The following is a 13,365-nucleotide window of genomic DNA, read 5'->3' as shown; positions in this document are numbered from 1 at the left end:
AGTTGTTAAGTGAATCACCGCAGTGGATCCGTTAGTAACCCAATTGTTAAATGTATCCGGCTTCCCCAGTGACTTTGCTTGTTCAGAAGGTCACAAAACATGACCTTGGGACACAGCAACGGTCATAAATATGAGTCAGTTGCCAAGCATTCCAGTTTTGATCTCGTGACCATGGGGCTGCTGCAGAGGTCGCAATTGCGAAAAGCGATCGCAAGTCCCTTTTCCCGGTGTCATCGTAACTTTGAATGGTCACTTCAATGAACTGTTGTAAATTGAGGACTATCTGTATTGGAAAGAGGGGGGCAGGGAATTAACCTGAAAAAGAAAAAGCAGTCTCAATTACTTTCACATTGACAAAAAAAATCAGAACACAAAATATAACCTGGCCGGATACGACCTCGTAGATGATCCTTACTCTGTCAGGGACCTCGGGGCAATGTTCCTTCTAAGCTGTGCGCCTGTGTGGCCGTGCACATAACAATAAAACACCACGCAGAAGTTTCAAACTTTCTCTTTTCCTTTCCTTTCTTCTTTCCCATGTCCTTTCCTTTTTCCTTTCCTTCCTTTCCATTTCCTTTCCTTTTCTTCTTTCCCATTTCCTTTCCTTTCCTTTCCCTCCCCTTCCTTCCTTCCTTCCTGGGGGGTCTGAGGGAGAGGGAGGGGACCCTTTTCCTCCTTGCCCCCTTCCCCAACATCTGCTCTGATGGCAAGTATGGCTTAAAAAAATTCAGGTGCTCAAGCATGAAAATGTGTTGCTCAAACACTATACTTTTCCGCACACACTGAAAAAAAATTAGAGGGAACATTGCTTCAGAGTACTCATCTCAAACAATCTAAGCCCCAGAGCTGACTGTAACAACATTACCAAAAGGCATTAAGTCTTATTAACCTAATCATGCGAAGCTTCTTGTAACACTATACTACTAACCGGAGCATACAAAACTTTTGCCAGACCAATTCTCGAATATAGCTCGCCTGCCTGGAATCCACACTGTATATCTGACATTAATACAATTGAATGGATCCAGAGGTATTTCACGAGATGAGTCCTCCACTCTCCTACTCCCAATAAAATCCCTTATGCCACCAGACTTGAAATATTGGTCTTAGACAATTTAGAATTACGCCACCTTCTACCTGACCTAAATGTAGTACATAAAATAATCTGCTACAATGTCCTACCTGTCAATGACTACTTCAGCTTCAACCACAACAATACACAAGCACACAATAAATAGATACAAACTTAAGGTAAACTGCTCCAAACTCGATTGCAGAAAATACGACTTCAGCAACAGAGTGGTCAATGCCTGGAATGCGTTACCTGATTCAGTGGTTTCTTCCCCAAACCCCCAAAACTTTAACCTTAGACCAGTGGCTCCCAACATGGGGCCCACACCCCATAGGGGAGCAATTTGATTTTTAATGGGGGCAATTTGAACCTTGTTTAAACCAAGTTAATGGCTTTATAGGTGTCCTCCGCATGAGTTAGAGTTCATGTTTTTGAGTAAAGTAAGAATTATATGTTACCCGGGTGGGGGGGTGAATATCAAGATTTTAGAGATGCTTAGGTGGGGCATGGCCAAAAAAGGTTGGGAACCACTGCCTTAGACTGTCTACTGTGGACCTCATCTCATTCCTAAGAAGTCTGTAAGGGGTGTGCATAAGTGCATCAATGTGCCTGCTGTCCCCGTCCTACTGTCCCCACTTATTCGTATCCATTTCATGCATTCATAATCATGTTTATACTTATATCTGTTATCTTATACATGCTTGACAAAACAAATCAATGAAACAAAATAATATAGCGATCCAGGCTAGACTGCATTCGGAGAGGTAGAGAAAAAAAAAGAAAAGGAGACCACGGGGTGATTTCACCCCACGCTTCACACTCCTATCATGGCAGGGCGACCTAACCGTGACTCCTGCTCTTCTGCAAACGGGGACTCCCGGGAGGCTTCTCCCGTTCGCCCCAGAGTCTCTCGGGAGCGCAGAAATCCTCTCCGGAGTCTAGCAGAGCCTCGGTGCACTCCCACCGAACGGCTGACCAAGCAGCCTGGAATGCAGACCGCGAGGTCTGCACTAGGGGGCGCTGCCAGTCCCCAACCTCGGCGCGCGCGTGAGGGAAGGGGGAGGAGGAGGAGGAGGAGGAGAGGCTTTGGTGGAAGAGCGCATGCGCCTCCCCCGCAGCCGGCGGCCGCAATCGTCAATCACTGCATGGCTGAGGGGAAGCGCTTTTCGCTCGGGCCCCGCCCCCTATGTACCCCTTCCAGGCGCGCGCGCGAGGCTTTAAGAGGGGCGGAGCCGTCCGCGGGAGACTTTTTTTTTCTCTCCCCTTCTAGCCCCGCCCCCCAACACCACTCCCCCCCCCCCCCGCCTACTCAGGGACCAGACTCTCGCAGCGAGGGAGAGGGAAGAAGCCGGGCAGGCCGGGACGACGAGTCAGACGAGGCTGAGCCGCCATCGACCGTCGACCCCGCTCGGGCCACGCCACGGAAGGAGGAGGAGAAGAAGGTCGGGGGGGAAATCTGGGGCGCCATGGTGAGTCCTTACCCCCCCCCCCCCCAAAAAAAAATCCCAGACTTTGATCTCGAGTTTGCAGCTTCTTGTGCCCGCCCGGATGGGATTTGCAAGCCACCCGCGCCCCTTTTTCGCAACTTCCCCGAGAGAGTTCCGCAGCCTCCCGGCCGGCTCCTCTCAATCGGTGTCTCGGTCTCGTCTCGTCTCCGTCCGATGCTGGCCGTCCATCCGCCAGCGGCGATACGGAGCCGGGTTTTTTTGCACTGCGTGGGGTTTGCGCGGAGCTTGCACTCTGGCACGCGAGGATGAATGGTGGGGTTTGATGAACTAATCGGTTCCCGGATCTCTGTGGTCCCCCCTCCCCCCCCAAGCAAAAAAATAAAGGATGCAAAGCAAAAGAGTCGCTCTTCCTGGGTCAAAATAGCGACCGGGTGTGGAAGGAATCCTGTTGCTTTTCCTAAAGAACAGAATAGAAGAATAAGAAAATAAGAATAAGAGTAGAATGAAGAAGAATAAGAAGAAAATAAGAATAGAATAGAGAAGAAGAAAATAAGAAAATGTGAATTAGAATAGAATAGAATTCTTTATTGGCCAAGTATTTATTTATTTATTTATTTATTTATTTATTTATTTATTTATTTATTTATTTATTTATTAGACTTATATACCGCTTCATAGGGCTTTCAGCCCTCTCTAAGCGGTTTACAATTTTTTTTAGCAAATTGAGTCAGCAACTTTGCCCCCACAGTCTGGGTCCTCATTTCACCCACCTCAGAAGGATGGAAGGCTGAGTCGACCTTGAGCCGGTGAGATTTGAACCGCTGAACTGCAGATCACAGTCAGCTGAAGTGGCCTGCAGTACTGCACCCTAACCACTGTGCCACCTCGGCTCTTGTATAATTTCATGTGTGTAATTGGACACACATGAAATTTGTCTTTGGTACATATGCTCTCTGTACATAAAGAAAAATAAAATACCTTCATCAAGAATCATAAGATACAACACTTAGTGATAGTCACGAATAAGCAATTAAATTATACTAGGAAACAAAACAAATTGTGAAGATACAAGCAACATGGTTATAGTCATAAGTGGGAGGAGATAGGTACTAGGAAAGCGATAGGTACTAGGAAGAAGAGAAAAATAATAGTTATACAGTCAGTAGGTAATATGACAGTATTGTGGGTATTAGTTGTTAAGCAGAGTGATGGCGTTTGAGAAAAAACTGTTTATGTCCAGGATGTGAGGGGTCTGTAGATATTTTCACAGCCCTCTTTTTGACTAGTTCAGTATACCGCAATGGAAGGCAGGTTGGTAGCAATTTTTTTAAAAAATGTGGATTTTAAGCACCATCCTTTTGGGTTCGGTTGATGGTTCAGGATTCAGCTCAGGATTTTTCTTCTATCCTAAAATGTTTTCCCTCTTTGCCTTACTTTCTGCAGTTTAATTCAAGGAGGTCCTCGACATATAGCGGTTCATTTGAGAGGATGTTCAAATAACAAGGTCACTAAAAAAGTGACTTTGTGGACAGTTTTTCACACTTTAGACGACCGTGAACAGCATCCCCAATGGATGCGTGATTAAAATTTGGATGCTGGGCAACTGGTTTGTATTTAGAATAGAATTCTTTATTATCCAAGTGTGATTGGACACACAATGAATGTGTCTTTGGTGCATAAGCTCTCAGTGTACATAAATAAATAGAATACATTCATCAAGAATAATAAGATACAACCCTTAGTGATAGTCATAGGTTACTAATAAGCAATCAAATTATACTAGGAAAAAATCAATATAAACAGCAAGGATACAAGCAACAAAGTTACAGTCATACAGTCATAAGTGGGAGGAGACGGGTGACAGGAACGATGAGAAGATTAATAATAATGCTGCCTTCGTGAATAGTTTGACAGAGGTGAGGGAATTATTTCTTTTGCAGTGTGATGGCATTTGGGGAAAAACTATTCTTGTGTCTAGTTGTCTTGGTGTACAGTGCTTGTTAGCGACGTTTTGAGGGTAGGAGTTGAAACCATTTATTCCAGGATGTGAGGGGTCTGTAAATACTTTCACTATCCTCTTTTTGACTTGTGCAGTATACAGGTCCTCAATGGACAGTTGCATATATCCTGGAGTCATGTGATCACTTTTTGTGATTTTTTGTTTTTGTTTTTGGACAAGAAAAGTCAACGGGAAAGCCAGATTAACTTAACAGCCCTGTTACTAATTTAACAACAGCTGCAGTGATTTACTTAACAACTATGGCAAGAACAGTCATAAATTGGGGCAAAATTCACTAAACAACTGTCTCGCTTAGCCACAGAATTTTGGTGTCAATTGTGGTTGTCAAAGTCAAAGACTGTCTGTATTTTTTCCCCTTTATAATTATGTCATTAAACACTATATGTTTTCAAAGCCAGATTTCCCCAAGGGAAATTCACTAATAATCTTTAGTAACATCGAAAGGCGAACAGACTTAGGGAAAGCTCCATTGTTTCTGGCTCCGGATCCCATTAGATATGTTGTTACTCCTGCCAGGTATCTTGGCCAGTTGGAGTCGGCAAATCATTGGAAAGCATTTTCCCTCGCATGGTGTCATGCGCTTCCATCGGCTGTCCTATACGGCAAATATAAAAAGATACCACCAAGTGAAAGACTCTGTTCCTGTGGCTTAGGAGGTGGAATCGTTGGTCACATACTCCTTCCATGTTCCTTTTACAGAGAGATTCAGAAAAAAACATATTCTGCCAATAACTGCTAGGTATTCTGGCTGTTCCAACGCTACTTATCTCCAGTGGCTGTTTAAGAATGCACAGTCCATAACTACAGCACAGGTGGCTAGATTCTGCGCAGCAGCACTGGGGATTCGTCGCAAACACGTGTCTAATCCACCATAGCTATTTTATACAGCAAATGTGGCAAATCCTTTGCACTGCTTATACCTTTCCCTTTCAGTATTAAACTGACTATGGGCCACACAGTTTATGGATTGTAATTTTACCCTGTTTCCCCCAAAATAAGATCTCCCCAGATAATAAGCCCAATCGGGCTTTTGAATACATGCGCTAAAATAAGCCCTCCCCGAAAATATTGCAACACAGCAGCAACCTCCTGCACCTCAAAAATAATAAGATCTCCCCAAAAATAAGGCCAAGCGCTTATTTCGGGGGTCAAAAGAAAATAAGAGCCTCTCTTATTTTCGGGGAAACACGGTAATATAGTAGACTGGGTAATTGACGGACTGGATTTTATGATGGATTTTATCTGTTCTTTATTATTTTATTCCAGAATTTTTAAATGTATATTTTTTTGTTTTTATTTGCTCTGGTCTATGACTGTTATAAACTGAATTGAATTGAATTGAATCCCACTAATAATCTAAAATCTTAATATTGGAAAGTTGTCCAGATTCATTTCTGTGTTTAAAAATATTGGACTTACACAAGTGCTCCTCCTCCAGCCTGAGATAATGCAGCTTTTGCTGTGCCTGAAGAACAACCTGGTGTTTCCTGTTTTGTGTTTCACTTTTTGTGAAACAAGAAACAGAGGTCTTTCACCAACCACTAAATGAGAGATTGAGAAAAATCCTTGAAATACACTCATTTCTGTTAAAAGTTGTGGTGAATGTGATGTCAGCAAAGAATTGCAGTACTGTAATTGAGATTCCTCCCTCTAGAAGTTTAGTTATAAAGTTGAGAAGATCATCACGGGGAGATTCCAAGGCGATGGGTGGAACATTTTTTCAGTGCAGAAGACTTCCGAGTTCAGAAGTTCTTTCGTAACTAATGGATGCTAATTACAAATACATTATTGTGCAACTTGGCAGTTTTGTTTAATAGTATTGAGATGCATATTTTTCCTGTGCATACTGAATAATACCTACATCCATTAGATTAATTTGCCTGGGAAAAAATATGAGTTTACATGAAAGTGGTCTTTACACGGTTAGAAAACTGTTCTGACTAGCTTAATAATTGTGGATCTATCTTTTGGTATTTTTCTTTTTCTATAGTGATGTGAAAAACATAGAAACTGGCCTCATACAGGTGTCTTATTTCTTCCTTTATTCTTAGATTTACTCACCATATTATAGTTCAGTGTTGGTGAACCTTTTCAGCTCCAAGTGCTGAAACAGGAGAGTGTGCACGCGCCAGAAACCGGAAGGAAGATGATCTTCCAGTTTCCTGCGTGCTCATGTGCACTGGCCACCTAGTTTTCATGCACACATGTATGCCATAAACCAGAAGACCAAGTGGTGGGTGCACATGCATGTGCTGGAAACCGGAAGATTATCTTCCTGACTTGTGCATGCGCACAAGGCGGCTGCTTTTCTGATTTCTGATGCTCCCACGTGCATGAAGACCAGCTGGCCGGCATGCCGGAACCTGGAAGAGCAACGAGCGACAACTCTCGTGCCCAGAGAGATGGCTTTGTGTGCCACTTCTGGCACGCATGGCATAGGTTCACCATCACGATTATAGATATTCAAGTTAGAACCATTCCTTTTGTGACCATTTGAAGTTACAATGGCATTGAAAAAAATGACTTTTTCACACTTATCACTGTTGCAGTATCCCCATGGTCACATGATCAAAATATGGACACTGGGCAACTGGTTCATATTTACAATGGTTCTAGTGTCCTGAGGTCACGTGATTGCCTTTTGTCACCCTTTGACAAGCAAAGTCAATGGGGAAACCAGATTCACTTAACCATCGTGTTATTAACTTAACAATTGGAGTTAAGAACTATGGCAAGAAAGGTCGTAAAATGCGGCAAAGCTCACTTAACTGTCTCATTTAGCAACAGAAATGGCAATAGCAGTAGCAATAGCAGTAGACTTATATACCGCTTCATAGGCCTTTCAGGCCTCTCTAAGCGGTTTACAGAGAGTCAGCATATTGCCCCCAACAATCTGGGTCCTCATTTTACCCACCTCGGAAGGATGGAAGGCTGAGTCAACCCTGAGCCGGTGAGATTTGAACCGCTGACCTGCTGATCTAGCAGTAGCCTGCAGTGCTGCATTTAACCACTGCGCCACCTTGGCTCTTGTTGGCCTCAATTGTGGTTCTTACGTTGAAGACTACCTGTATCCGCTTTTTGAAATCCCAGTGAAAAGTACTTTAATACAGCTGTTTTATGCCACACCGCTGTTTCTCCAAGCGAGTAATAAGCCTTGTAAATGCTTAATGTTGATAGAATACAGAGAGCACAGTTGAACCTGAGTTCCTGGAGAGAAGCTGATACATTAGGGAAGGTATTTAATACAGATTTGGGTTAAGGTTTTGGTTCTGGTTAATGCTTCTGTGGGGAACTATCAGGAAATCATGTATAACTTCCTCGAGATCCATGATGAATAGGTTAGATATAGGTGGATCAAAGTACATGTTTTGAGATGTGTGCATGGTCTGTTGCACTTTCCCACCAAATTGGCATGTGCATTCAGGTTTAGCTTGGTGATTAAAGAGGTGCAGGTAGTCCTCAACTTAGGAATGTAATAGAGCCTGCCCATTCCATTTGTAACCTGAGGATTTGTGGGCGTGAATCCCGTACCTTAAACGGGATCACTCCCTCCTTTCTACCACAATTGAATGTGAGGTTTGTTAAATGCACATGAGCTATTTCAGGGTGTGGAAGGCCATTGGGGGGGGTAGTGATGGAACAGGCCACCTGCCTAAGACGACCCAAAGCCTCCCCGCCCCACTGAAATACCTCATGCTCCCCACAATTGCTTCTCCCCCTTTAACCTGCCACGCTGGGTCAGTGCTAGTCGTAACTTATAAAGCCCTTCATGGTATTGGACCTCGGTACTTGAGAGACCGCCTGCTGCCAATTACCTCCCAAAGACCCGTTAGATCACACAGGGTCGGCCTCCTCCAGGTTCCGTCTGCCAGCCAATGCCATCTGGCTACCACCCGGGGGAGGGCCTTCTCTGTAGCAGCTCCGGCCCTTTGGAATGAACTCCCCGCGGAGATCCGGACCCTCACCCCTCTCCAGGCCTTCCGGAAAGCCGTCAAAACCTGGCTGTGCTGGCTGGCCTGGGGTTGATGAGTCCCCCTCCCCTCTCGACTGGTATGGCTGTGTGATTTTTGTGTATTTTAATTATGTGTACTGTGTTTATGTCCCCTTCCCCCCTGAGTTGTTCGCCGCCCTGAGTCCCTCCTGGAGAAGGGCGGCATACAAATAAACCAAATACAATACAATACAATACTTAACTTGTGAAGATCTAGCAAGTAGTCTCCTCTCCAGTCTCTCATCCGCCTGCACTCTTTGGGCCTCCACAGGCCTCGCCTGGCATGTTGCTGGCTGAAATGGAGCTTCTGAGGAGTCGATTTGCCCCTCAGAAGCTCCATTCAGGCTTCCAGAGGCCTCGCCCGGCATGTTGCTGGCTGAGGCCTCTGGGGGCCCAAATGGATCCGCCCCTCAGAAGCTCTATTTTGGCCAGCAGCATGCAAGACAAATGTTGCAGAGCCTCTGCGGTTGTTCAGGTGCTCCAAGGTTTGTAGTTGTGGGACTTCTTTGTAAACTTTAGGGGGTGCTTATTACATCACTTCGAACGTTTGCCAAGGGAACGCTTGTAACCCGGAGATTACCCGTATAACAATTAATAGATTGTATTGTAAACTGCCCAAAGCTGCCTCGCAGCAAGATGGGTGGCAAATCAAATAAATAAATAAACAAATACCCTGTTTTCCCCAAAATAAGACCTTCCCAGATAATAAGCCCAATCAGGTTTTTGAGTGCATGCGCTAATATAAGCCCTCCCCCCAAAATAAGCCCTCCCTAAAATTATTGCAACACAGCAGCAGCCGTGAGGTGACCACGCTCGCCACTTCCTACACCTCAAAAATAATAAGACCTCCCTGAAAATAAGGCCAAGTGCTTATTTCTGGGGTCTTATTTTCAGGGAAACACGGTAACAAATAACACTTGACGGTAGACAAAACCGTTGGTAAATTCTCCATAGCACTCTTATAGGGAAGTGGCCATCACTGCAACTGCAGAGCAGTTCTCAGAAATAGGCTGAAGAAAGTGAATCGATTGCACCATTGAAGGTTCAGATTCTTTCATTCTGTTGCGCAGAAAAACATATAAGTGTTGCCCAATCCTGTTGTGTTCCTGATACTTGTTGAACATCTTTGGCAGTAAAGCTGCCCTAAGCGATTTAGAGGGGACACAGGCTGAATAAGGCTGCTCCCAAGAAAATGTGATATACTTTGCTAATTAGCTATGTAAACATTGCCTTTCAGTTGCACAATTATGCTTCTCATCATGATATTTTTTTTCTAAAAGTGCTGAAAAATGAAATGCTATGGGACAGTTTTTTGTTAAGGTCTGCGTGACTGGCCATCATATGAATCTGATTTTTATTTTAAAAAAACACAGCTTAAACTGCGCAAGGATAATTAAACATTTCAAAAATATTTTGGGGTAGTGAAATGAAGCATGCATGAGCATCAGGACATAAACCAAAGATGTACTTTTTTGATTAATTGTTAATTGTTTACTTTTTTATATAAAATGAGAAAAGAAATAAAAAGAAAAATATAGAAAAATGTATTGTCCCTCTGTAATAATAGTCTTAACATCCATTTTAATGTCTCATTTTACAAACAAAGTCACTTTAACACGGAAGTTCCTTTATGCATCAATAGGAAATTAAATTTATAATCTAGTGTATGCAGTCCAGATTTCTAAAAAAATCTGCACTGATATACTTATGTGAATGATAATTGGAATACATGTTATTCATAGCATTAACCAAGGACAATAGAAATCCTTCTACAGTGTAGTATCGGTATTCTACATCATAAAAGCATGTAGGTTCCAACTTCTTCCCAATTGTACATTCTTCAAAAGAGCATGAGTAACATTTCTGAGTCTACTCTCTAATTAGTGTTTTTTGCAGAGTTTGTCTGTGCATACAATTGATACTTAGGATTTCTTTTTAAAAAATGGGAATATCTTTTGCTCAAGCGCTCTCTTTCACTAGAGTTTGTTGTAAATGTGTAGACAGAGACTATTCAGGCAGTGGGGTGGGGAATCACGGCCCTTGTATGACTTTGTGGACTTCAACTCCCAGAATTCCATGCTGGCTCAGGAATTCTGGGAGTTGAAGTCCACAAGTCATAAAGGGGGCCATGGTTCCGCATCTCTGCTTTAGACCAAGAATTTTACAAAATTCACAGAACTGTCTAGCTTTAATTTGTTTGACTGACTATGCACAGTAAGGTTTGTTTCTTGGAATGACAGATTTTTGACATTCTCTTTCTGCAGACTTGACCAATCGTGTGAATCTGGAGGGATTAGTTCAATAATGCAGCAAGACTTTTGAAATGTATGTTGTAAGGAAGCGAACTAAAATAGGACTTCATTTACATTTAGCAGTTTCTCACTGTGAGGATAAACTGTCAGTCACGTGGTGTACAGAGACTTTTATCTCTACATAAAAAATAATATTCTGGAAAACATTGCAAACCACAGTGATGTTAAAATAATCACATCTAGGAAACAAACAAAATATCAAAAAGTTATGATGTGTACTTACTTAACAAGAACATGTAACACTCACATTTGTGAACCGGTAGGGAAAGTAAGTAAATGATGATGATGCTACCCACCTTTAACATGAATTTTCTCTTACGTTTCTTAATCATCAACCATCATTGTTATTTGTAAAGAAGATACACTCCCAAATTTGGTATTTGGATGTTGGAACAAAAGAATATTTCATTTGTACCGAATTTTGGAATTTCTGCTACTTTTCGGACTTTCTTCCAGTGATTATTCAGCAGTCAGTGAATATTAGCCCCATTTCCCAGGTGAAGCTTAGAATCTTATTAATGGTCATAAACATTTTTTTTTACAACTTTTGTGGCCTGCCAGCAGCCAGCAGAGCTGGCAGCAGATTCAGACAGTGAGGAGGTTGGGGAGGAACATGAGCCAGTTCTGGAGTCTGGGGAAGGCTCTGATGAGGGCTCTGTTTTGGAGGCAGAGATGGGGCCAAGGCCATCTGACAGTTATCAGTTGCCTTCAAAGTGACGCATCAATGAGACAGACAACAGCTGAAACCTGTTCCTGATGTGCCCTTGCACAGGGTTGCTGGATGAAGGGAACAGCTAAGGAACAAAGGTCGACTTGGGAGTAAGGCCACAGGTGGACGGTGAATGGCCCCTCCCATGGGGAATAAAAGAGGAGAGAAAGGGGAGGGGTGTTTGCAGGAGACAATTACTTCATTCCTGCATTCTTGCCAAGTATTGCAGCATCTGAAAGATATCGGCCTGGCCATCTTCAAGCCTGATAAATTGTGAGCTATCTTGAAAGACCGTGGGATAGGAAAGACTTTGCTGGAGAGGAATTCGTGTAAATTAAATAAAAGGAGTTTATCGGGACGAGGACTCGGCTTTGTGCTGCTGGGGAAGCCTAGGTCAGAATAACAACATTAAACCCAATCTTTCAACTGTAGCATGTTGGGTCTAATGTTTTGGGTCACAACAAGACAAGAATAGGTAGGTAGGTAGATAAATACACAGGTAGATAGACAGACAGACAGAATTATGATGTCCTCTGAGTCAGGCCAAAGGGACTCATCTGTTTCAGATCCAGCAGGCAATCAACTAGTGTGAACCAAGAAGACACAAGCAGACGCTGTGCACTGAGATTCAGATAATGAGAGTTCAGATGTTCTCAGCACACCACAGGGTTGCACTAGCAACTTTGAAGGCTATAGCTATCTACTTAGCTGCTTGTCTCATGGGATCACACCCTGGATTTAGGTGGAATGCTGTCAAAACCTTGTTTCCAGTGGAAAGACTCTCCCGTGTTATATCTGTGTTCTTGTATGGTTCCTCTGCCCTTGGACTCAAAATGGCTTGTAAAATTTTCCCCTGTTTGAATAGTAATGTGGCACAAGACACTCTAGTTTTCTTCCATTGTTTTGTTCTATTTTCCTAGCCCTGTGCCATTGGCTATCCATCTTCTAGCTCCACCTCTTTTAGTTCCACCTCTTGTTTAGATTGTGTGACCATTGGGTCTCTGAACTCTTTATGCTGTATTCTGGGCTGCCCAGGCAAAATCTCACCATCCATGTATTTCTCCCGAAGCTTGTAGGCTTGATTAAGTATTGTACCTGTCTTCCCAGTTGTTTGAATCACATTCCTATGATTAAACCAGTTACAACTTATTAACTTTCTGATGGCTCAGCCTAGACCGGGATGGACAACATAGCTTGGTGTGTTGCATGTGAGTCAAGCTTATTAAGTCTATAGCAGAGATGGGAGCTTGAAGCTTCATTTCTGTTCTGACCTAGGCTTCCCCAAAAAGCACGAAGCAGAGTCCTGGTCCCAACAAAACCCCTTTTATTCAATGACTGTGAATTCCTCGCATTCACATTCAGCAAGGCCTGACAAACAGTCTTTCAAAGGAATATTTATGATGACAGACCTTATCTATATTAGAAAGCTGCCATGTAAATATTTTCCAAATGAGGTACTGTGCAAGGAAAGATCGGGCACAGAGTCTCTGAGATTCACAGACAGATCTTCACACTCATGAAAGTAATCTAACAACCGAATGAACAAATTGTTTCCTGCAAAAGCCCATTTCCCTTTCGATCCTCTTTTATTTTCTGTGGGAAGGGCCAATCATTTTCCACCTGTTACTTTACTCCCAAGTCTACCCTGATTTCTGAGTTGTTCTTCTCTTCTGGCAGCTCTGCGTATGAACACACTGGAAACATGCTCTAGCTGTTCCTCTCGTGACCCGTCAAAACCGCGGTCGACAAAACCACGCTTGACGAAAGCGCGTACCTGACGTCATCAGCAGTGCGACGAAAAAAATTAAAAAAT

General features: G+C 43.2%; 1 protein-coding gene across 1 annotated transcript in view; it reads left to right on the top strand.

Annotated features, from left to right (window-relative positions):
* The first annotated feature begins 2,388 nt into the window (after positions 1-2,388).
* The window catches only part of SGPL1 (sphingosine-1-phosphate lyase 1), a 62,452-nt gene continuing 51,475 nt past the window's right edge, over positions 2,389-13,365 (top strand). Inside the window, exon 1 of the mRNA XM_087702358.1 lies at positions 2,389-2,541. Coding sequence (XP_087558484.1) covers positions 2,539-2,541 — 3 coding nt within the window. The 5' untranslated portion in view covers positions 2,389-2,538. The remainder of the gene's footprint in view (positions 2,542-13,365) is intronic.

The sequence above is a fragment of the Thamnophis sirtalis genome, unplaced genomic scaffold (assembly GCF_051295495.1).
Source record: "Thamnophis sirtalis isolate CommonGarterSnake01/CBP01778 unplaced genomic scaffold, rThaSir2_p1.2 scaffold_15, whole genome shotgun sequence".
NCBI lineage: Eukaryota > Metazoa > Chordata > Lepidosauria > Squamata > Natricidae > Thamnophis > Thamnophis sirtalis.
This window is presented reverse-complemented; position numbering and strand designations above follow the sequence as displayed.